Source organism: Zeus faber (genome assembly GCF_960531495.2).
Source record: "Zeus faber genome assembly, chromosome: 16".
Classification (NCBI taxonomy): domain Eukaryota; kingdom Metazoa; phylum Chordata; class Actinopteri; order Zeiformes; family Zeidae; genus Zeus; species Zeus faber.
The window spans coordinates 5,608,123-5,631,755 of NC_137202.1; the positions used below are offsets into that span (position 1 = coordinate 5,608,123).

At 44.2% G+C, this 23,633-nt stretch overlaps 1 protein-coding gene across 1 annotated transcript in view; it reads right to left on the reverse strand.

Moving 5' to 3' along the window:
• Nucleotides 1–23,633, reverse strand: part of zmiz1a (zinc finger, MIZ-type containing 1a) — a 131,689-nt gene that overhangs the window by 28,844 nt on the left and 79,212 nt on the right. The window contains exons 3-5 of the mRNA XM_080017128.1: nucleotides 15,160–15,268; nucleotides 12,247–12,360; nucleotides 7,620–7,725 (exon numbers count right to left, since the gene is read on the reverse strand). Coding sequence (XP_079873254.1) covers nucleotides 7,620–7,725; nucleotides 12,247–12,360; nucleotides 15,160–15,228 — 289 coding nt within the window. The 5' untranslated portion in view covers nucleotides 15,229–15,268. The remainder of the gene's footprint in view (nucleotides 1–7,619; nucleotides 7,726–12,246; nucleotides 12,361–15,159; nucleotides 15,269–23,633) is intronic.

A 23,633-nucleotide genomic window follows, 5' to 3' on the forward strand; every position in this document is an offset into this window, starting at 1 on the left:
TTTGACAAATGATTGATTTAATGATGATTTGATCTTAACAATATTTCTACGAGAAAGAGAGACGACGGCAAAGAGAGACGGGAAGAGAAACTCGGAATCAAGGCTTTTATTTTGGAGACAGAATGGCATACGTATTATGTCGCTATAAAAATCACAATGCTATACGACAGGCTGTCAAAGAGGTTCTTTTTAAGATCTTTTTACGAATCATTGGAACTAAATTTAAGACAGAATGTTATCCAATAATAAAAATCTATTGTATGTAAGTACAAAATACTTGGAACAGAGAAGTATAGGGAAGGTTATGAACTCTATGAACTGTCATTATAAGGGTTTCCTTTAGGTCAGTAAGCAAGATAAGAGATTTGGAAACTGGAATAAACTGATCTAATAAATTGCTTATTTTTCCCACAGAAAGGTAATTATTTTTAAGGAAGATTTCTTTTAATCTCTCTACAAATATCGGGTTCATTGGTAAGTTTAGCCTTTTATCAGAAATGTTGACTCCGATGCAGAAGAACTTACTCATAAGACATAAATTCAAATGTAAAACTATTTTAAATGACTTTTAAGGACTTATACGACCCTTTTTGAAGGACCTCCAAACTCCCTAAGTAAGTATGTGGGGAATGCCCACCTTCTTTTAAGCAGCTTGAATTTTATTTATTTTTTGCTTCTGCGGCGCGGCTTCTCTGCAGCGGGCGCCGCGGGTGCTGGGGGACCTGTATACCTGGCGGCCTGCCTGTAACATCGAGGTGCACCGCGTCAGGCACATGCTGCTACATGTATGGGCACTTGGCACTCACGCCGGGCGGGGCGTCTGTTCGGCTGCGCTGGGGCGGGCCTCCCCGTCCGTGCCTTGCGCCCATAGGCCGGGTTCTGTGCCGGCGGCTGCTTCTTGTGCCCGCACCCGGGGGTTGGTTGTATGTGTGCGCCCCTGAGGTGTAGGGTCTCCTCGTGCTCCCTGGGACCGGGTCATGCTCCTCGGGGCTGGGCGTGGGGGTTGCTCCACGGCCCTCCGGCCTCTCTGGGGGCCCGGGGGTCTTCTGTGGCCGCAGGGCAGGGTACCCGGGGATTTCCTGCAGCCGAGGGGTGACCATGGGGCTGTGGACTTCGGGGGGGCTTCGGGGCCCCTTCCGCTGCTTGGAGGTGCCGCGACATAATACACGCGCGCACACACCTGCTTGTGTGTGTGTGTGTGTGTGTTCTTCTCTCAGCACATGGTGGGAGATATGGCCACGCCCTGGAAGTTATCTGTCAGCGTCTGCAGCGACTTATTTAGTATTTTGAATTAATTTGGAATGTGACATTAATATCTGCCCCAAGTTCCAACTCCCCCCCAAAAAAACAACTTAAACTTTCTTTCAAGCGTCTTCTCCTAGTATATTACAGTAAGTGCTAAAAAATGTAATGCAAAATGCAATTTAATGGCCGTGCATTACAAACATCTGAAAAGTAAATATTATTATAAATATTCAATACAAAAGAGAGTTGAGGTTTCTTTCTTTTAAGGTTTTTTGTTTTTTTTTCTCCTTCATTTTTTCAGTTTGTTTTTTTCCCCTGAATCATCATGTAACAGTTTTTAAAGGAGCAGGAACAGCTTAACAGGGTGAAAACACTTGAATACACTTAGAATAGAATAGAGATGGAGGAAATACATTAGGACGGAACTGAATGTAATGGCTCCATTTTTAGAAATGTTACATGGGGACAACTATCCCATTAGCACACATTGTAATAATGCTTGATCCTCCGAGACGAGCAGAGAGCGACTAGTTTCTCTCTTCAACCATTCGGCGAAATGCTTATACATTGCTGTCATTGCACTTACATCCAGGTCTTGTTCAGGCCTGTTAAACAACTTATGTGCATTAAAAAAAAATGACTCTCAGACACACCTTAGGCCAGCGTTTCACAACCAAACCAAAATAATGAATGAAATAATACCATGGCACGCCGCTATGTTTTTAACCACAAGAAACGCCAGGAACGCGGAGAACCGTGCCTATTATTACGGTTTATTATCATAACTGAGGACCAAATTGGAAGTCCAAGGCAAAAAAAGGTCAAGGCATTAGGAATAATTCATATTGAATGTGACAGATTTATACTTTGCATTCCACCAAAATAGATCATTTAGACAGAATTCAACAATTCCTGAGAGAATTCCATCCACAACGCAGAGCTGAACCCACTCTTCTGACTCTGGTGCAACATTCAGGAAGTCCTCCCTGAATCAAACCAAGCCAGAGTCAGAAAAATGGAACGACTCTTTTAATGGAGTGACACGGCAAGAACCAAAAAAATAAAAATAAAAAAGAAAAGAGTTAAACCTTGCATCACTGCTAAAAGTTCACACTTTCGGTGTGAAAGTTGAGCTTATTCTGGTCAACAGAGAGCTGCTATTCTGGCTCGAAATGACAAATTAGTACAGCCTGCAATTTTGATCTTGCAACACACAAGCCGGTTGACATCATTTGTGTGTTTTAAGTGGAATAGGAAACATTTTCACGGCACACCTGGCCGTGGCGTGTCGTGGTGGAGAAATACTGATTATGGCAACAGTGCCACGTGGCCAATTCCATGAAGAAACGGAGGACAAGCCCTCGAAGTGAGCGAAGGTAAAGTGGGTCCATTACGACAGTGTTGTCTCATTTGTTGAGGCCGCACGAAAAGCACGGAGCTCAGGCTACAAGGGTAGAGAGCGAGGAAGCAGAGTTCAGAGCCGGGAGACAGACTGACAGATTTACTGGAGCAAAGCGGTAAAACCGTTGATAGATTACACAGGTAATCTGCTTTGTTTGCCTGTTTAACTTGACGGCAGCGGCTCAGTGTATTATGGCTGCGGCTCTTTGTGGGGCAGATGTATTATCTCATGAAGCGCTGAGCGGCGCGGCGCTCACCAGACTCCAGATCCCTGCACAATGCAGATACCACGCTCACACTGATTTAGTCTGGAAGATCAAGTGCAAAGCAGCCTCAAGTCAACATTTGACGATGAAAAACGCAACAGAATTATCAGTAATTCTTATAAAGTGGCGACGCGATAATTGCTGAACTGAATTGTCTGCTAGACTAATCATCATTTTAATTTACTGAGGAATACATTTTAAGCCATGAGGTTCATCCTGAAGAACGATACTATTATGATCATTGATCAGTAATTTAGGTTAGTATAATAATATTATACTACTTGTATTATACTGTATATTGCCAACATTTTTTTTTCATTTTCTTGTTTATTTTTTAGGTTTCACTTTTAATAGTGTTTTAACGTTATATTTATTGTTGATTGTTTAGCAATAGGTTTATTATACGTTGACATATTTTTATTGTTCATTTTGATTTTTATTATCATAAAAGCAATAATAATAGCCTTAATTTGTAAAGCACTTTTCATACACAAACTGCAACTCCAAGTGCATTACATTAATAGAAGGTAATTAAATAGTAACAATCAAAAAGGACCATGAGTTAGAAATGCGACAAATAGAATATAAATGAGGTGCGTTTCAACGTTTCTGCCCCAATTATACATTATTACACGATGCCGATTAATCGTCAACTAAAATGTTATGATGGTGACTAAGTGGCAGCTGGTTTCCCATCAAACCAAATCCTCTATAAGTATAATAAACAATGAGAACATAATGGTCTGTATTAGTATCACTCTATCAGGCAACAATATCTGCAGTGAAGTGCTTAACAATCCTTCCCTGAACTGATAATGTGAGCGAGCTGCAAAGTGATTGATCAACAGTCTGAGGAGGGAGAGAGAGAGAGAGACGAGTGTCGTCTGGGCTCTCGGGTGTCAGACCTGCAGACCTCTGTCGCCATGCTGGCTGTCACACACGCACACACACGCACACACACACACACACACGCACGCACACGCACGCACACACACGCACACGCACGCACGCACCCACGCGCGCGCGCGCACGCACACACACACACACACACACACACACACACACACACACACACACACACACGCACACGCACACGCACACGCACACACACAATTTTTGTTTGTTTTTAGGGTTTTTATTTTTCCTGTTTCTAGTTTTTCTATTTTTAGCTTATTTTTAGGTTTGTCTTTAAAATATAAAAAAAAATAATAATTGTGTTCTTATTCTTTATTTTAATATTTATGATTGTTCTTCATTTTTAGTTTCACTGTTTATGGCAATTTTTTTCTTGTTCATTTATTTTAGGATTATGTTTTGTTTTGGATAATTTTAGGTTCATTGTATATTGCCAAATCTTCTCTATTTTTATTTTATTAATTTATTGTCTTAATTGATTGTATTATTCTGATTATTATTACCTGTTGCGTTGATGTGAGCTGAATAAAGTATCTACCTATCTAGCTGACCTTCCCTCTCTCCTTCCATCTTTCTACCTACAGTATGTGTCTGTCTATGTGTGTATGTATCTGTCTATCTGTCTATCTATCTATCTATCTATCTATCTATCTATCTATCTATCTATCTATCTATATTTGTCTGTCTGTCTATCTATCTATCTATCTATCTATCTATCAATCTATCTATCTATATTTGTCTGTCTGTCTATCTATCTATCTATCTATCTATCTATCAATCTATCTATCTATATTTGTCTGTCTGTCTTTCTATCTTTCTATCTATCTATCCATTCATCCATCCATCCATCCATCTTTAAGGGCTTCCAGGTGTCTGTGTTACACTGTGGTACAGTATTTCATGTACTCCTCCATTTATGTGCTTCTATCGTTACACCGGATGTAGTTTCTCCTCCGTCCCGTCGCCCTCCAGTCTGCTTCACCCAGACACCCAGCGCTTGTAGCAGAGAGAGATAAGGTGGAGGACGTGCCCCCCCGCCCCCCTCCGTAGCTACACCCATCCCTCCATCCCATTTGTTCCTGCGTGTGCAAACAGGCGTTCCTCTGTTTCTCTATTAGATCATTAGATCCCAGAACCATCTGCCGAGCTGGAAATGACTCTGAACCCCAACCACGGCTGGGCAACAATTACATTAGCCCCATGGGGGCGGGAGACAGGGTGGGGTTCTCTTCACATATCTGAACATATATATTTGAAACTGCCACTTTTGCATTTTTCTGTTAAGATTTTTAGGTTCGGTCACTTCTCTGTAATTTTTGTATATATACAGCATATTTATTTATCCATTTTATATATTTTTTTAAAATATATTTTATGTGTTTAAAGGGGCAATAGACAACTTTTATACTCCCCCACAAGTGTTTCCAAGTGGTATTATTTTTTTTTTGTCGCAGTCGCTTTACGTTTTCCTCAGAGCGCTCCGTGTAAATGATCAACACCACTTGGGAAATAAGAGAGCCACGTTCACTGAAGAGGTCAATTGAAATTGTCACTTTTGTTGGAATTGTCAGTTGCAGTTTAATGGCATTTCTTTTGGTTGCGCAATCATAGACATATACACATCGACGCCGCATTGACAGCTTCGGCTCATTGCCGCAACATGCCAACGTCGTGGCATGGAAATGGGCGTGACCGGCCTATAAACAAATACAAGGAAACGGAGGAGCTGCGGCTTTTCTAGATAAAAATCACCATAACATTTACATTTCTCAACCGATTTCAATGAGTGGTTTTTATATCCAAGGGTTTATGATCTACGTGGAGTAGACTGCTCCACCGTCTGCCACTGCTGATGGTGTCTTTATTCGATCGCCTAACGCTGATATTTTTCTGTTTTAAATTGACGTTATGCTATACATGTTTTGTTTTCCATTTGCTTTAACAATGTAGAATGTGTGTTAACCATGTGAAACAAGACCTTTGAAATTAAATTAAGTTTAAATCTGGGGGAGTCAGATCAACCTAAAAAAACATTGTTTTTCCTCAATTTACAATTAAGAAGTTAAAGTGTACGTTTTAAGTTGGGAAAACCTAAGGAATACAGCTGTGACAACTGGGAGCAATGTTTTTGATTTGATCCAATACAAATGTTTTTTTTCATTATTATAACATTATCTGTTATAGTAGTTTTTGTTTTTTTTAAATTGTCAAAAAAAAGGGGTTATTTTCAAACAGGATTTAGCATTTTTGTATTTTTTTTATATTCATTATATAAATGAATTCATATAAATTTTATACAGTATATATATATAGTGTATAAAGCTATAGAAGAAAAACAAAGATATTTGAGCAGTTGAATTCAAACACTGTCCTTTATGTAACTGCTGAACAGGTTTATCAGCTTCATCAGAGATCAGCAACACCTCTTCATCCATCCCTCCATCTATCCCTCCCTCCCTCCCTCCAGCATCATTTTGACGAATGTACCCGAAGCGGCTGCTGCAGCAGGAACAAGGGAGGCAGAGTGGAGGTATGGATCCAGGGGAAATTGGATTCGATAGGTGAAATGTCTGAGGATAGCATTACCTCTCTCTCTCCCCCCCCCCCCCTCTCTCCCTCCCTCTCTCACTCTCTCTCCCTCCGGTCTGTTCGGCTCCGTGCACAATTTAGTGCAGGTGTGTAGAACAGAGACTGTCGAGTGGAGGTATTTTTTGTTTTATTTTTCTTTTCTTTCCCTGGAGGCTGCCCCGGCACCAGCACCAGCACCGGTACCAGCCCCAGCATGGCTCATCTCATCTCGTCTCATCTTCAGTAGCACATTAAAGTTGAATGGGAGCTACAAATATGCAACATTATGAAGCTCTGTGCGAACATGTGTGAGGCTGATGGTTTGTGGCCGGCAGAGTTTGCAGGAAATTATACAAACGAAACCAAAACAAAAAGATCGTCAAAACCAACAAAGACCATGGGATCATTATAGACAAAATAAACAATACACACAGTCCACCTGGAGCTGTGGCAATTATTACATAATAACGCCTGACGGAAATTAAGATAAGATAAGAGTTTATTTATCCACATGGTGATAAGGGATATAAAAATACAATTAAAATAACAGAGTAGAGAACAACAGAATAACTAGTAAGTAAGTGCACGTAGTATATAGTACAGATATGATCTTTTCAGTATATAGATAATAATTTGAGATCATTTTGCAGAATGGCATTTCGATCAAAATTTCATTCTCTATGTTTGACTTTTCTACCCAATATTTTTATGTCAATAAATGTCTCTTTTGCAAAAGGAAGACATGTATTATTACACGATTCTGGATTTACAATATGATAAAGGCATACAATCACCAAAACCAAGACACAATTATTTATATAATACTTAAACAAGCAGCCCTGATTCGAGCTGCAGAGTCCCTCCACTCCCATTGAGCTGATAAATCTGTTTCCATAGTGACTGAAAACGATTCACAAAGAAGGAAAAAACACACCTGTTGTGCTTTATAACCTGCGTGAAAACCAAATAGATATTTGGATATATTGGACATTTTACAGCACATTCACCCTGTGTGTGTACGTAATGCTGAATATTATATTAATATATTATTTGCAGTTCCGGGATGAACGTGATAATTAAGCCGTGAAGATCGATGCAGCGGATTCCCTTCATTTTCATATCCACTAAAATGCAGGGCACATGGATGATGGAGGAGGGAGGGAGGGTCCATGCTTATTTCGGGGGGGAGGAGGGGGGGGGGGTCTAGGATGGGACCCATCTTACCTGCAGATTTTGGGGTGAACTTGTCCCTGTTGGCAGCGCACACAGCCAGTAGCCTGTAACCCAGGTCCAGGTCGAAGCCCTGCTGGGCAGCCACACGACTCACCACCTGGGAGGAAAGTAGAGATATTAATATATTATTATTATCTGTATTAGCTGATATTTCTAAGCATTAAAAGAGTTAGAAGATAAGATCACTTTATTAATACTCAAATTCAGGCTCAAGTGAAGAAAGGGATGAGAAGTAAAAAAGATGTATAATAATAATAACAATAAAAATAATAAAGAAAAAAAAAATATATATATATATATATATATAATATTTAAATATAAAATAAATAAGTAATTAAATCCAATTAAAAATAAAATAACACATAGAAGAGAAAGAGAAATATCACGTATCAAATAAATATCACAGCCAGTCATACACTGAAAAGTGATCGTTTAGTAGAGGGAGCGATCAATTAATGATCACAGAATCCCTCCCGAAAACATTTGTTCGGAGCTCATTGGGAAGCCGTCGTACCAAGCTCTCGGGGGAATGTACTCGCAGAGCAGCGATTTAAATAATAGAAGAGGAAAAAAAAAACCCACATTGGACGAGTGGTGTGATCTGAATCTCTGTGGAAGCCTTAACTTTAATCCCAAAATATATATCCCTCAATCTATGCCTCCATCAATCCATTATAAGACTATAAATATTCAGCCAGTCAAAAGTATGAATGTAATCTCTTTAAATGAATAATAAATGCTAAGTAAACAAAAAAGCCACAATGAGGCCGTCTTGATGGGTTGGCATTTAATATATACATATATATATACACACACACGTGCACACACACACGTGCACACACACACACACACACACACACACACACACACACACACACACACACACACCCGTCTGTGTCAAAACCTAATGTATAGTGGGTGAGTGGGACGTTTATATCTCTGTCAGAAAGGCACTGTACACTGGCGGAAGGAGACGATTACATAAGAGATGATGAATGAATGAACCAGTGGGTGAAAACACGGGCTACTGTGTAGACCAGCGGTCTAAAAATACGGACGGACTCAAAATGTCACAACACTGATACGTCTATCTCCTTGCGTGTCTCCAAACAGTGGATCAATCAATCACGACACAGGAGGAAGTGAAGGAAGAAAAAAGGCAAGAGAGAGGGCTGGAGAGACGGATAGAGCAATCAGGTGAAGCGCTGACAGCACAGACATGTCATCTTTTATTGGCTTCACAGCCGACACTGCAGTGGGAAGCAGGCCAACATGGGATTAAATCCATATGCACAGAGAGTGAGTTATGTGTTCCCTATATGGGGAAAGCCCATAATGTAGAAAAAAAGAATAACAACTTTAAGTCACTATAATTTATTTTGGCAAATACTACTTTCTTTTTTTGTATTTGAATGATTATTATTATTATTATTATTATTATTATTATTATTATTAATAATATCATTATTAAAAATATTATTATCGTCTGTTGACAATTTGAATATCAGAATCCGAATCTGCTTATTCGGTCAAGTACATTCTTACATTCTTAGAATTTGTTGTGGTAAAGATTTGGGACCTTGCCGTACAGACAATTACCATAACAGTCTAAAAAAATTGACTAATATACAAAAACAACCAAAAGTATAAATGAAATACCAATGGATTTAGCCAAATATACTGTATAAAAAATATACAGAATATACTAAATAAGTTAAGTGCTCAGTTGCAGTGTGGTTGCTAGTATGGCTGTGGGTATAAATTGTAAACAGGGATGGATTATCCTGCCACAAATGTCTTGAGACATTATTGTACATTCTCTTATGGTGCCAACGGTGAAGTTTAAGTATGAATTGTTTTGGTTCGGGTTGGGGTCTTAAAGGACCCTTCAGGGCTCCCTGGTCCCCAGGTTGAGAACCACCGACTTAAGAGTGACATGAACTAGCTGAGGCAGAATGCAATGAAAAGATTAAACTACTTCTACACGGATTCATTCCAGCGTATCCTACAGTAGGACGGTGATCACCGTTCAGGATCTGGACGCCAGTCATCGCACTATCATAAAAAAAAAAGAAAGAAAAGCAAAGGCCGAAAACACCCACATACATTCCTCTGGGCTCTGTGAAACTATTTGACTCCTCAAGGGCCATGTTGACGCTATCTTTGAAAATCTCCACACTTTAATTGAGTATTTGTTAGTCGCACGCACGCACGCACGCACGCACGCACGCACACGCACGCTCACACCAGATGAAGAAGCCTCGTGATGAAAAACACAACAGCAATGACTTGAAAGGAAGCTGCAATCCCCCAGATAACAACTAGTTTTGCTCTCTGACTGATTAAACTATTTGGCTGATGGAAACAGTCCCATGCTAAGAGAGGGCTCCGCGGGGGGTCCCATGCAGCGCTTTATCAGCCCTTAAGAAGCTTTTATTCCGATTTACACAATAATGAGCATTTATCCATTTGCTCACGCTACCAGTTCTTTCATTCTTTCAGACTCATCACGGTGACCCCCTTCCCCCACCCCACCCCGCCGCCCCCACCCCAGCCCCGCCTTTTTCCTTTTCCACCACGGGAACCATTTCATGAACCAGGAACATTTTCCAAGCCTTTTTTTAATCCACAGGAGGAACTTAGTTCCTCTACGAGCAAAGTGGTGCTTTTTTGGCCAGAATGGGAACCAGCGGGCAGAGTTTGTAATAATCAACAACGCAGACTGTTTTGCTTGTTTCCTCCTGATCTCCATGGTTCCTAGGTGTGGCGTCTTTTCCACCAAGGTACGGGAACTTAATGAGATGACACTCGTGGGCCCTGAAACCTTCTCAAGCGGGTCCCTAAAAAGACATCTCGGTTGCTTGCCCACCACGCCTCGGAAGAGGCGACGCGGAACGTGCGATTTCTAAAGCCTGGTTTGCCCCCTCCCGCAAGTACCGTTGCGCACCTCCGAGATTTAGTGACCCGCCCCAAGGAGCGCGGGGGAACGTTCCCTGGAAGAAATGCATGAGAAGCGATGAGAGATCGGTGTTTTGCTGTTTTATTGCTGATATGTTGGAAAAAAATGATCCGCAGCACAATTCAGAAGTGAAATTCAAAGTCTACCATTACTTTTTGACGCGAAGACAAAGCAGTACACGCTAACAGCTCATTCATGTTCTGTAATGGTAAGGGTGCAGGGTATTTACACATTGTGACATAGTTCGGTAAGCTCCTCTGTAATAAAATGCTGAGCAAGACATCGCCACTTTTGTCGGTTTAACCACCATGAACGGCAACTCCTCCTCGGCATTGAACAAGCTCCGCTACTAAGCGCGCAGCCATGTTTGCTGTTTGGCGCCCTTCTTGGTTTACTACTTCCTGCTTCACACGGTACTTTCTCTTCTGAGAATACTGCAAGGGAGAACGTGCCAGCCAAAAACGCCCCGCGCCGCCCGCGCGAAGGTATAACCTGCCCTTTAGGTTTGAGTTTCAGCAGGCGCTGGCCACATTGGGCGCTGTGTTAGTATTAAGGCGGCCATTAAAATTGATCTCACATACCTTGAGTTTGACCGTCAGTGTTGTTCAGTCCTATAAACTCCGCCCTTTTAGGTCCCTATTCCCCCCACAAAAAGTACCACGTCGCCTGCAGGGACTTTTTTGGTACCAGGACAAATCCAAGTGGAACCAATTTCGTAACAAACTTCTTCCTGTGGAGAAAAGGCCTATGGTTCCCCACGGTTGACTGATCAGCGTTGTTCAGTCCCACAAACTCCACCCCAATGGTTCCCGTTTCCCCCGAAAAAGCTTATGGGGACTTCTTCGGGGACAAGGAACAAGATCCTCCAGTGGAAAGCGGCCTAAATTCCTAAGCACCTGCCACTAAGTTCCCGGTACCTGAAATGGTTCCTGCACTGGAAAAGGCCCTCACAAGGCTCCGCAGGCCAGGTCTCTGGCCCGGTGCCAAGATCTCTGAACAGTCACTGGTGAAACTGAGAGAGGTTAGCCAACGCTAAGTGGCCCCGCCGCAGCCTTGTTTCGCTCCGTTACTGGGCGACTGTGTGTCAGGCTCAAAGTGGAGTGGAGCAGGGCGGCTGCCGTTGACTGGGAGTTTAACCTCTGTCACTGGACCCTGACGGTCCGAGGCCCGCGTCGCCGTTGGATACAGCGGAGGAAAAAGGCTTTCTGCCGACAGCTTGGAGACACTTCGAGTCACACTGGTGGGAAATGTGGATTTTCAAATGGAACTTAACAGCCTTTTCATCATGGAAATAGTATTGAAAGGTAATTTTGCATTGAGCTCGTAATTTTACACATAATATATTGCCAATGTTTGTTATATTGCAATATATGGAGCAATGGTGTGTGCAATTGCCAGTATTCACATCTAGTATTGTGATTACAGTCCTATCTATTTTCAGTTTAAGCTACTTGAGGAACACTTGGAAGTTTTACAGCCTTTTGTAACAAGTGAGTTTAGACATTATCACAGCCTCGCAGAGAGATTAGATGAATCAGGCGTTCGCCAACTTTCGTTCCACTCCCAAGTATCCAAAATACGTCTAATTACTGTTTTTCCAAGCTCTGCTAAAAGCACCTAGAAACCCCAGTGTGGACCATAATTGGCGTTTCTGCGTACCGTCAGACATCCCATGAGGCTTTGCTCGAAGGGTCTCTGGAAGGCCCGGGGATCTCCACACCAGTCCAGCAGCTCCGTGGCCGCTGTCTGGAAGTTCGCCGGGTTCTGTAAGTGCTGTGCAAACAACAAGCAGAGAAAACCGTTGTTAGGAACAAGAGGAAAATGGCCGAGACTTGTTTTTTTTTGTTTTCCTTTTACATTAGTCAAACATTAAGAAACCATGCAACCAAATAGTTTCGTAGCCCCCCCACCGTCTGTCTAACCCACTTCTGGCTTGATTTAACTCCTTGTGCTTCTCCGCAACCCTGTGAGGACCCTGACTCTCCCGCCAATACATGCCCACTCAGGGCTCTGCTGCATTGTGGGACCATCACACCCGGCCCATTAACAATGATGCCAGTGTTTCTTGCTAATCTCTCTTGGCAACACCCCCCTCTCTCACTCAAAGAGCTCACCTCCCGTGATCCACACAGCAGCAAAATCCTACACTTCAATTCTCCCGCTCTGCCTCCCGTCTCCTTGGCCCTGGTCTCAGAATGCAACGGAGCCGCTGCTTTAAAAGTCCGTCGCCTGCCGTGGCTCCGCACAAAGACAACCACCTCAGCTCTGGCAGCTATGTGGGCAGATTCAATACACACCATTGGTGTCTAATCTCTCTCTCTTCTCTCTCTCTCTCTCTCTCTCTTTCCCTTGTTTCTTTCGGCTTGTTTCAAGCCGTTGAGCCTTTTTCTCCCCTCTGTCTGAAGACTACTCAGGCTGGCAGAACACAATGAGAGGGTTTAAAATTGGACTCCCTTTCGCCACTGCTATGGAGGTTAATAGCTCTGAAATGGCACCGAGCTGCAGCCTGTTCACTTGCTGAGATTGATTCCACTTTAAAGCATTTATTATTCTCATGTGGGCCAAAGCGGCTTGTTTTGTAGCTCCTCACAATGAAGGTAGGACTATTGTCCTTAGGGGGCAGCAGAGGTGAGTGGTGTGAATGGACAGCTTTTGGCAGATCCTCACAAAGGGCTTCGTAGGATCCAATGCAGCCCAACACGCCGGGCTCTGTGTCCGCCCACAGAGAAAATCCCTGAAAGTGCCAATGATATCTTGAGTTCCAAGAGAGGCCTTGGATGACTCATCCTGTGTGATGTGAAGATTAGCCATTGTGGACGTTGTCGCAGACACAGGCGCTCACGGAGGATGGATTGATGAAGAGATGCAGGGAGAACAAGAGGGGAGCATGGAGACGCTTTGAGTGAGCAAAGGGGGAGGAGGAGAGCCTGTTCCAGAGGAGTGATATAATCTGGCATTATTGCTGCTTGATGGGAGTCATATCAGCTCGCAGCTCAAGAGGAATCAGAGCTAGCACAGCAGGGGCTGTCTGCCTCCATTTGAACTCGCGGCCGACTCTGCCTGACAACTCCTGCGCGGCGAGGGAGAGGACAGCCCGGCGAAATAGCTCGGCTGAGATGTGGAGTCAGAGCGGAGGATGGAGGCCAAAGCCGTTCTGGCTGTTGCAGTTTGGGGTTGGACGAGGATAAGACGCCGAGGGGGAGGCAGCAGAGTGTGGCAGCGCAGCTCTCGGCAGATAAAGAGCCAGACGTCTGACATACTTCAAAGTACCTTGTCCTCTACGAGCTGATGGACTGTCCTCGTTTGACCCGGCTCGGGCCAATCAGGGATCAGGCTTTTAGTACCTGTCCGGCTGCCTTGAAAAACATCCCAGGAGTCTGGCCCCTGGCCAGCGGCTCTCCGCTAACCCAAACAACGCCCTGCCAGCTGTGCAGGCGCAAGGCACGGAGTCCATGGACTGACTCAGTGTCTTTGAAGTCCTCTTGTTCACTCAGGGATCCATCACAAGTCAATGCTCAGGAATGCAAACTTCAAACACGCAAGCTGCCATGAGTAGGAAGTGAGGCAATTTAATAAAAAGAAATGATTTTATGACAAAGGGAGGAAAGAAAGAGTGTCAATGGTGTCAATTTCACCCCTGCATCCCCGCAGAGCAGTGACTTCAGTCGGTGGAGCAGGGGAGGGGGTTGACAGGCAGTGGGCGCAGAAAAGAGAAAAATATATAGAAAATGTCACCACAGAAATCAAGCCGAACCCAAAGCCTTTTTACTCCCTGTAAAGCAGGGTGTCATATGGCTGTTGGCCGATAGAAAGGCTCGCACCCACGCGCATACAGAGCAAAAAATTAAACCCACAGCCAGCCAGTTCTCCCCGAGGAAGAGGTGGTAGCCCTGGGTTATGTCTGTCTGTTAGTCTCTCGGCCTGTCTTGCCCGTCTGCGTTCCCGTCTGTCTGCCGGTGTGGCGTCTCCTTAATGCAGTCGGATGGTGCAGTATTTAAGCCAAACCACAACAAGGGCCGCGCGCGCGTAAGAAAGTTGTGTCAGGGGACACGTGACAGGGAGTTTCTCGCAGAAACCAAACATCTCCCCGGGCGCCAGGGAATGTTTAGGGCTGTAATGGAAGCGGCCTTTGAAGTCGTGTTGTTTAAGTTCACAAAACCGATTCCTCCGTTTTGCGATCCTCTCTCTCTCTCTCTCTCTCTCTCTCTCCCTCTCTCTCCCCCTCTCTCTCTCTCTCTCTCTCTCATGAACGATGACCACACGAACAAACGCTCAAATAAAAGGTGCTTAGGGGGGAGAAATAATGAGAAAGGAGTGAGAGAAAGGAGGAGAGGGGAAGAGGAGAGAGAGAGAGAGAGAAAGAGGGTGAAAACACGCCGAGAGAGGGAAATTCAATCTTTAAATCTCGCGTCTTTCTGTCTCGAAATAACAATCGCAGTTTTTTGGCAGAAGTTAAAAGGAGGGAGTCGCTGGTCTACATGGGTGGAAGAGGTGGAGCGCGCACACACATACAAAAGCGCTCACACACACACACACACACACACACACACACACACACACACACACACACACCTGTTTGATGCACTGCAGCCTGTCATTGGTCTGCTGGATATGCCGGTCCATCGACGGTAATGTGTTCATCTTGCTGGCTCTACCGGGAAGCCATTAAAGGTTCTTTGCTCTGGAAGACAAAGAAAAACAGAGATCAGAGGCACAGTTGGCGTGAAAAATGTGTGGCTCACAGAGTTAAACTAAAACAAACAAAACAAAAACACCAACAAGGGAAAACAGCAAAGAAGGGAAAAGCAGGTTTCCGAGCCTGACAGCCCTGTGACAACGACATGACGCCTCAAAGGGCAACTTGGCTGCCTGCACGCCGTCTCCGCTCAGGGCAACCAGATGCCTCCAGCATGTGTTCTTTGGCTAAAGCAGAAGAGAAATAAGATGCAGCTCACAGCTATTCCACAGCAGTGGCACGAACAGTCACACTGACAAACGCAAACAGGATGAGAATAAATCTGTGTGCGAGTGTGCGCTTGGTGATTTGGCGGCCGGCTCGGTGAGGAGCGAGAGCCTCCACGAGCAGGAAGTGGAACACCGGCTGCCGTCTCTCCAAAAGAAAATCACGTCACAGTCAAGGTCATCCCGCTGCCATGGACGACTCATAAATGGCCACGTCTAACAATAGATAAAGGCCAAAGGGAACACCGCCCATCGCTCCTCTCCAGCCCCTGTCCAACACAGCGCAATAACGGCAAGAGGACCAGCTTCAGCCACGCCCTCGCTGCTCCAACCATCTCGATGAAGTGTCTCCGAGGTGTGGACAGATTTTTTGGAAGTGGCGGTGTTTCGCGAGTGGCGGTGGCCTCCGTCGCTCAATGTGACCTCACATTTTATCCACCCCTCCTCCCCCTAGCGTTGGAGCGCTACACATTCCCTCACACCAGGCGGGAGACCCAGAAACGCCCAGTATCGCACATGGGGGGCATTAGGAAGCTGCTCAATACTGATAAAGGGTTTCCCGAGATCCCCCGCTGAGAGAGAGGGAGTTAGAGAGAGAGAGAGAGAGAGAGAGGTGAATGTTGCGCTCAGCAATTGAGTTTTTGTAGATAATGCCATGTGTGCTTGCGTCTTAAAAGGGGGGATTGCACATGCATGTATTTTTATGCATGCACACTTTTAGACAGTCTCTCTCTCTCGCTCGCTCTCTCTCATGTTAACACAGAAACATGAACGGCTCACTTTTTTTCCACGTAGAGGTAGAACTTCAAAGGAACACGTTGAGAATAAGAGTCGATTACTAATCCTCTGAGCTCCAGCATTATCACAGCAGAATTACCTGGACGGCACTTGGCAAGCCTCACATATGGGCCTGACACACAGATTGCGTGAGACAGGAAAAATGGGGCCGCGGAGCAAAACAAAAAAAAAAACAGAGGGAGGCACAACAGAGGGAGGATAAAGAGAGTTGAAGTGGTGAAGGGGTCTGCTGTGGATACAGAAGTACCAAACAGAGACGTTCCATGCAGCAATAACCTTTGAGAAGGTTCTTAAATTCCACTTTGCAGGCTGCAGTCACACATGGTGACCACCAGATGTCTCTCTCATCTGCTGGTGTCCTGCGCGCTGTGCTCCCAGAGCCCCAGTGGCCCAGGGAGCAGCTCTTTAAAGCCCCAACAAGTGCTGTAAATCCCATTCAGAGGCCAGAAAGCTCCATGGACCAGCGACACCCGCCCCCTAGGAGTATCAACGGTGAAAAGTGGTATCAGTGCTTCCCTCGTTGGGTGACTGAGTGTATTAGGATCCATCCACCCAGCTGAACGTTAAAACTATACCCCCATTACCCCCGCCTCTCCCTTAGTCCTCTCCTGTTTACCTCTAATCCCCACCCTCGAGCAAAGGGAAATAAAGAAATGTCACGCAAGAGATGATACAGCGCGCGGGGAAAAGCACATATCAACTCCAACTCTGCACCTGTTTATCAGAATCCGTTTCATTCCACCAAGTATGTTTTCATATCCAAGATTTTTTTTCAGGGTGAGGATTGGTCTGTTTCAGGCAATAAGCATATAAAAAGAAGCTTAACAATCTGAAAAACAAAGAAAATAAAGTGGAGAAGAAATTAGAACATTAAATTACATTAAAATGTAAATTTTTATTTTTTCATTTCTTCAGTACAATTACAAAAACAACAATGAATAACAATTTAAATAGAAATAGCAAAATATACTCAAATAGCCCCAAAAACGCTCACTGAAATACAGAACAGAAATAACCAAATATATAACAACATACAGAATATACTGAGTGATTCTATTCTAGGGTATAGGCATTATTTTTCACACAGAGCCCGGGGTTTAGTCTTGGGATTCCCAATCCACAGAAATGTAATTCTTTTTTTTTTTAACCGAACTGATTCACATTCTTTTTTTCGTTTGTTTAGGGGAAAAGATGCCGCAGCCGTATTGTCTCCCAAAAACATCTCACTCAGAGGTGCCTCCCTCTCTCTCCCTCTCTCCCCCTCCCTCCCTCCCTCCCTTCCCTCGGCAAAAAACAAGCCGGGGGAAGTGGGGCAAGAAATAAGTGCTCAGAAACAAAAGCACGGTAATATGAAAAGCAGCGGAGTATGGCGGGGAGGGGGCACGGAGGTTCCAGCCTCGCTGCAGATAGCGTGTGAGAGGGAGAGGGAGCTAAGAAGGCAAGAGCAAACAGAATTATATCTTCATAATCAGGGCTGTGACACACACACGCACACACGCGCGCGCGCACACACACACACACACACACACACACACACACACACACACACACACACACACACACACACACACACACTGTTACGCAAACACACACGTAAATGCTGTGGCCTCATCTTGGAGATGGCTGATTTCCTGTTTGACGAGACAACAAATGATTAGCTTTGTCCAGCGGAGCTTGCTTGTTGGGATGTGTGTCTATCTCTGATGTTTAAATATTTATCATATTAGTCAAATTGCAGTGGTGTGAACCAGAGGATTTCCAACCTCTTTCCTCCCTCAGGAGACCCCGGAAATCACACCTGATTTTATCGGAGACCCCCCCCTCTATTTAATAGACACGATACCTTTTTTTGTATGTATTTATTATTCATAGGTCGTGGTCGTTCTACAATTGGTTCTATGTTCATGGCTGTTAGGGCGTACAATACACTACAACATACACCGAACATACATTGAAACCACTGACAGAGGAAGTGAATAACATTGATCATCTCGTTCCAATGGCACCTGTCAAGGGGTGGGAGATATGATGGCAGTCACACGGCTGACGATGGGGTGCTGCAAAGCGACAGGCTGCAATGCATTTCAAACGGAGCTCGACTTCAGCCGGCTGCAGGGGGTGGAGCGACGACCGGCTTCACACCTTCGCAGGCGACAAGGAAAGTTGAGCAGGTTTCAACTTTATGCAAATGAGCAGCGCAGAGCGCCGGGCGACAGCCAATAGGTGGGAAGATACGCTCTAAATGGCGCTGATTCGTGGCAAACGGACGCTCGGACCACTGTGTATTGTTCCTATTTCTTTTCAATATAAAATGTCCCTTAAACTATCAATAAAATAAGGAACACGTCATTTTATGTTTCTCCATCAAGGACAATTGTTTATTTTAAGAGATGGATAGCAAGGTTATTTTCTTTATTTTTTCAAGAGGTAATTCATTTTGCTGAGTAAACAAACAACACGTTTTTGTTTTTTTTAAGAAAACGGCCCTATCTATCTATATAATGCATATTAAATATGGAAAAGGAGAGCGGTTTCAAATGTTTGGCGTACACACAACATCCTGTCCATTTTAAGCCGACACGCCTCCAAAAGCCAGGTGCACAGTAGCCCCATTGCCGGCGGTGTGAACAGACAGTTCTTGAAGTTGATGCGTTGCAAGGGCCAAATAGTGATGGCTAGACGACTGGGTCAGAGCATCCAAAACAGCAGGTCTTGTGGGGTGTTCCTGGTATGCAGTGGTTAGTACCTCCCAAAAGTTGTCCAAGGAAGGACAACTGGTGAACCGGCGACAGGGTTATGGGCGACCAGGGCTCACTGATACACATGGGGAGCAAAGTCTAGCCTGTCTGGTCTGATCCCACAGAAGAGCTACTGTCGCACATACTGCTGAAAAAGTTACATTTTCAGTCCCGGGACAAATTAGCCTGTGATACCGTTTTTACACAACGGCTTTTGAGCCGTTCAAAAATTTCGGATCGTTTGTGAACGACCCAACACGACAGCAGAAGCAGTATAGAGTATCTATGCGCACCAGGTTCTCTGCTGCAGTCCCCACACAGCGATCCCCACACTCACAACATTTCACAGTCCCCCGTGCAGGAAAAAAAAAAAAAAGTCAATAACTTCTGATTTTGATTTTGGGGTTTTCTATATTTTGAGTTGTTGCCGTCAATGCTGTGAAATCCAGTCCAGTCAGCCTGTGAGAGGGACCTTCTTCGGGGCCCCAATCAGTTGCCTGTCCTGCTGCCTTTGCGTACGTTTCCGTTCTGTGCAGGACTGAACCATTTCATGTAGATATAGGGGGTGGCGGTGGGGCAATACAGAGACTGGATTGTTACTTTTTGCCGAAAACAAGATTAAAAAAAAACAAAAACCTGTTGGTTTTAATATATCGTATTAATGACCATTTCAGTGACTAAAACAAATAATTTTTTGAGGGCCCCTGTCAATCCCCCCCCAGAATGCAGAACGGTCAGAGTGCCCATGCTGACCCCTGTGACCCCCGTCCACCGTTGGTGTCAGAACTAGACCATGGAGCAATGGAAGAAGGTGGCCTGGTCTGATGAAAAAACGTTTTCTTCTACATCATGTGGGTGGCCAGGTGCGTGTGTGCTGTTTACCTGGGGGAGTGACAGCACCAGGATGCACTAAGGGAAGAAGTCAAGCCGGCAGAACAGTGTGATGCTCTGGGCAATGTTCTGCTGGGAAACCTTGGGTCCTGGCGTTCATGTGGATGTTACTTTGACACATGCCACCTGCCTAAACGTTGTTGCAGACCAAGTACAACCCTTCATGACAACGGTATTCCCTGATGGCAGTGGCCTCTTTCAGCAGGATAATGTGCCTTGCCACACTGATAAAATTGTTCAGGAATGGTTTGAGGAACATGAAAAAGAGTTCAAGGCGTTGACTTGGCTTCCAAATTCCACAGATCTCAATCCGATTGAGCATCTGTGGGATGTGCTGAAACAACAAGCCCGATCCATGGAGGCCCCACCTCACAACTTCCAGGACTTAAAGGATCTGTGCTGGCCTATTGAGGATCTAGGGGAAATTGTTGAAAAAATAAACTAATGACTAACATCAGAGTTAATTGTTCATTTTGTCAAAACTGATATGGATTTCATCTTCAAGACAAATAGGCGATATCTAGAAGAGAACCAAACAAAGATCACAACTGCGTTTTCTAAATAACAGAGTAAAGAAACAAGAAGCTAGAAACGCCTCTTTGGCAGCCTTGGTTATAGACACAGTAGTGCTAAATGTTGATGGAAGACAAATATTACAAGGACACTTATCCGTGCAAATGACCATTTGATGACAGCTCTGGCAGATCGCCGCTCGCCATCGCTCAGGGAGGTTGTTTGCAGTTGTCATGGCAAAGCCAGTCGCACTGCGCTGCGGTCGGGTGAAATAACCAAAGCCTCTGTTTGGACCATTCATCACAAGGTTTTCCGGTGTATAGAATTACTTACTATTGAGCAACTTACCACTCTGCTGCAGTGTCTCATTGCTGTTAGATGCAATCGGAGTGGTTAAAAATGACGGGAACCCAATATATTAATATACTTTCCGGTTCAAGGAATCCACGGTTCAGTTAAATTCCAAGCCTCCTGCGGTTGATGGAATAGAAGGAAACCCACATACTGTCTAATTGCTTGTGACAGACTTTATTCAGCAACAATATTTAAAGGTACAATATGTAAATTCTGCCGCCAGGGGTCTCTCAATCAAAGCAATAACAAAAGATGGAGTACGATGACATCGTTCAAACGGGGAAAGCTTCGGCCATGCCACTGTTCTAACGGCTCATAATTCCGAAACCCCAATATTTCCGAAAAATTTATTGGACATGGACAACATGTTCGATACAACCCTAACTCTAAACTCAACCACCTCTAACCTTATACTTAAACTATTTCTAAAATTGTGTAATAAACCAGATTTTAACACTCAATAAAGTACTATCGTATCTTATCTTAAATGGTTGTCGACGATTGCCTGCATTGCCATTTCACTCAGTTTTTCTATGAATCAAAATTGGGCAAGGTACACTTATACATCCCTTGGTCCTTAACACAATTTGCGCACAATGAAGTAATTTTTATTTCTTCAGTCAGTAAAAGCTTTACTTATATTGTACGTTTAGCCACAAAGTGCCTCACAAACAGACAAACGGCATAATAAGTAACAAAAATTAAGATGATAAATGCAAATGGAGTAGGCCTAGAAATACGCAGGTGAAACTTTATAGAAGTCTTATATGGCCATTCACACAACCACCCTTAAAATAAGCCATAACACACCCTGAACACCGCCTTCTGAGGAGAGCGCCAGGAGACGAGCATCCTCCCTTTCCAACACCAAACTCCCTGCCATCATCACAGCCTCCCAGCATGGGGTCCTCTCCCTTCCTCTTCCACCCGCTCCTCCCGGCCCCTCGCTCTGTGGCCGGGGCCCCCGTGAAGGAGCTGCCATAACAGGAGGTGGAATGGATTCATTTGCTCTAATGTGGTCTGGGCTGCAGGGTGGCACGGAACGGAACAGTGCGTCTCTCTCTCCCTCTCTCTCTCTCTCTCTCTCTCTCTCTCTCATGTGTTTTCAAACAGGCCAATCAACACCACTCAGCGCCGCTGGCCTCTCTGTGCCGCCTCTGAGTGTCTGTAAAAGCCAGCCTCCCTCCCTCCCTCCATCCCTGTCCCTCACTCTCTCAGACGGTTGCTATCCCTCTCATTCTCTTTATTTTCTCAGATTTTCTCTGCGCCGCTTTCAGCGACCATTTCTTCATTTTACAAGTTCCTACTTTCACCATCGTCGGTCTCTGCCTCTTTCTCTCACCGACTGTATCCTCTCTCTCTCCTCTCTCTCTCCCTCTCTCTCTCTCTCTCTCCATTTATTTTGCTCAGTGTATTATTTGGGAGGCTCTGCTAATCCCCTCCTTTGCTAATCCCACCCTCTTCTCCTTTTCACTGCTTCCCTCTTGGCAGAGCCCACTACAGTCATATTGCTCCCTCCGGCCTTTATAAAACTCAAGCCTCTCCACAGCAAGAACCGCAAGAAAGAAAATCATCTAAAATATCTTCTCCGAGGCGTGAAAACAACCATTTGTGTGTACACGCACGCATATAATAGACACACACACACACACACACACATATATATATATATATATATATATATATATATATATATATTAATAAAAACAATGTGCATGTCCCGGGCTTGTTTATTGTCTGTCTTGATGTGACAACCGCAGCAGCAGTGCTCCGCAATGTGACACCCAACACCGCCGTGCAACGGGGCAGCTGTGCCGCTCGGGGGACGTGAACTTCTCCACCGCCGGCTATAAATACGGAGCGGCGCTTTGCGGGGCATCGCGGGTATGTGCCACCGGATACCCGCAGCACCGGCCCGGCCATGCCGCCACTCAACACGTGGGATGGAGGGAGGGAGAAGAAAGGAAAAGAGAGGCGGTGCGTGCTAAGTGAGCACAGGAAGGCAGCCGCACTTCAAGCCATGCAACGTGTTCAGTGCTTCTTTATCTTATTTGGGTATTTATGGTTTATTTATTGGACATAACTGTATAAACATTTTATAAATGTATATTTATGGGACATAATTGTTTTTTTATTGGACATCATTTTTCATTTACTGGACATAATTGTTTATTAATTTGAAATATTGGTATTTACATTTTATATAATTGTGTATTTATTGCACATATGTGTATTTATTGCATGTAATTGCACATGTTTGCACATAGTTGTATATTTATTATATATAGATTATTCGTTGAACATAATTGTCTATTTACTGTATATGATTGTGTATTTACTACGTATAATTGTGTATATAATTGGCTATAATTGTGTATAATATAATTGCACATAGTTGTATATTTATTACATAATAATGTAATATTTATTACATAATTAGACAGACAGACAGGCAGGCAGATAGACAGACCGATGAGCAGGCTGACAGACAGACAAGCAGGTAGACAGTCCAAGCAGGCAGGCACACAGGCAGAGAGACGCAAACATGTATAGAACGACGTCTATCTTAACATAGAGAAACGTCTCTCTCGTGACTGGACGGAGCCCGAGCATCACATGATGGATGAATGAACTCCTTATTCCATAGAATATTCCAGAAGCACAGGTCTATAAATATCAGCTGCAGAAGATCATATGTCACACGTCGGGTTTTCCACTTTCACAGACGGAAGGACCTTATGTGCCCGTCCTTTATTCAGAGTTCTCAGTGTGCGCTTTATTTCATGTTAC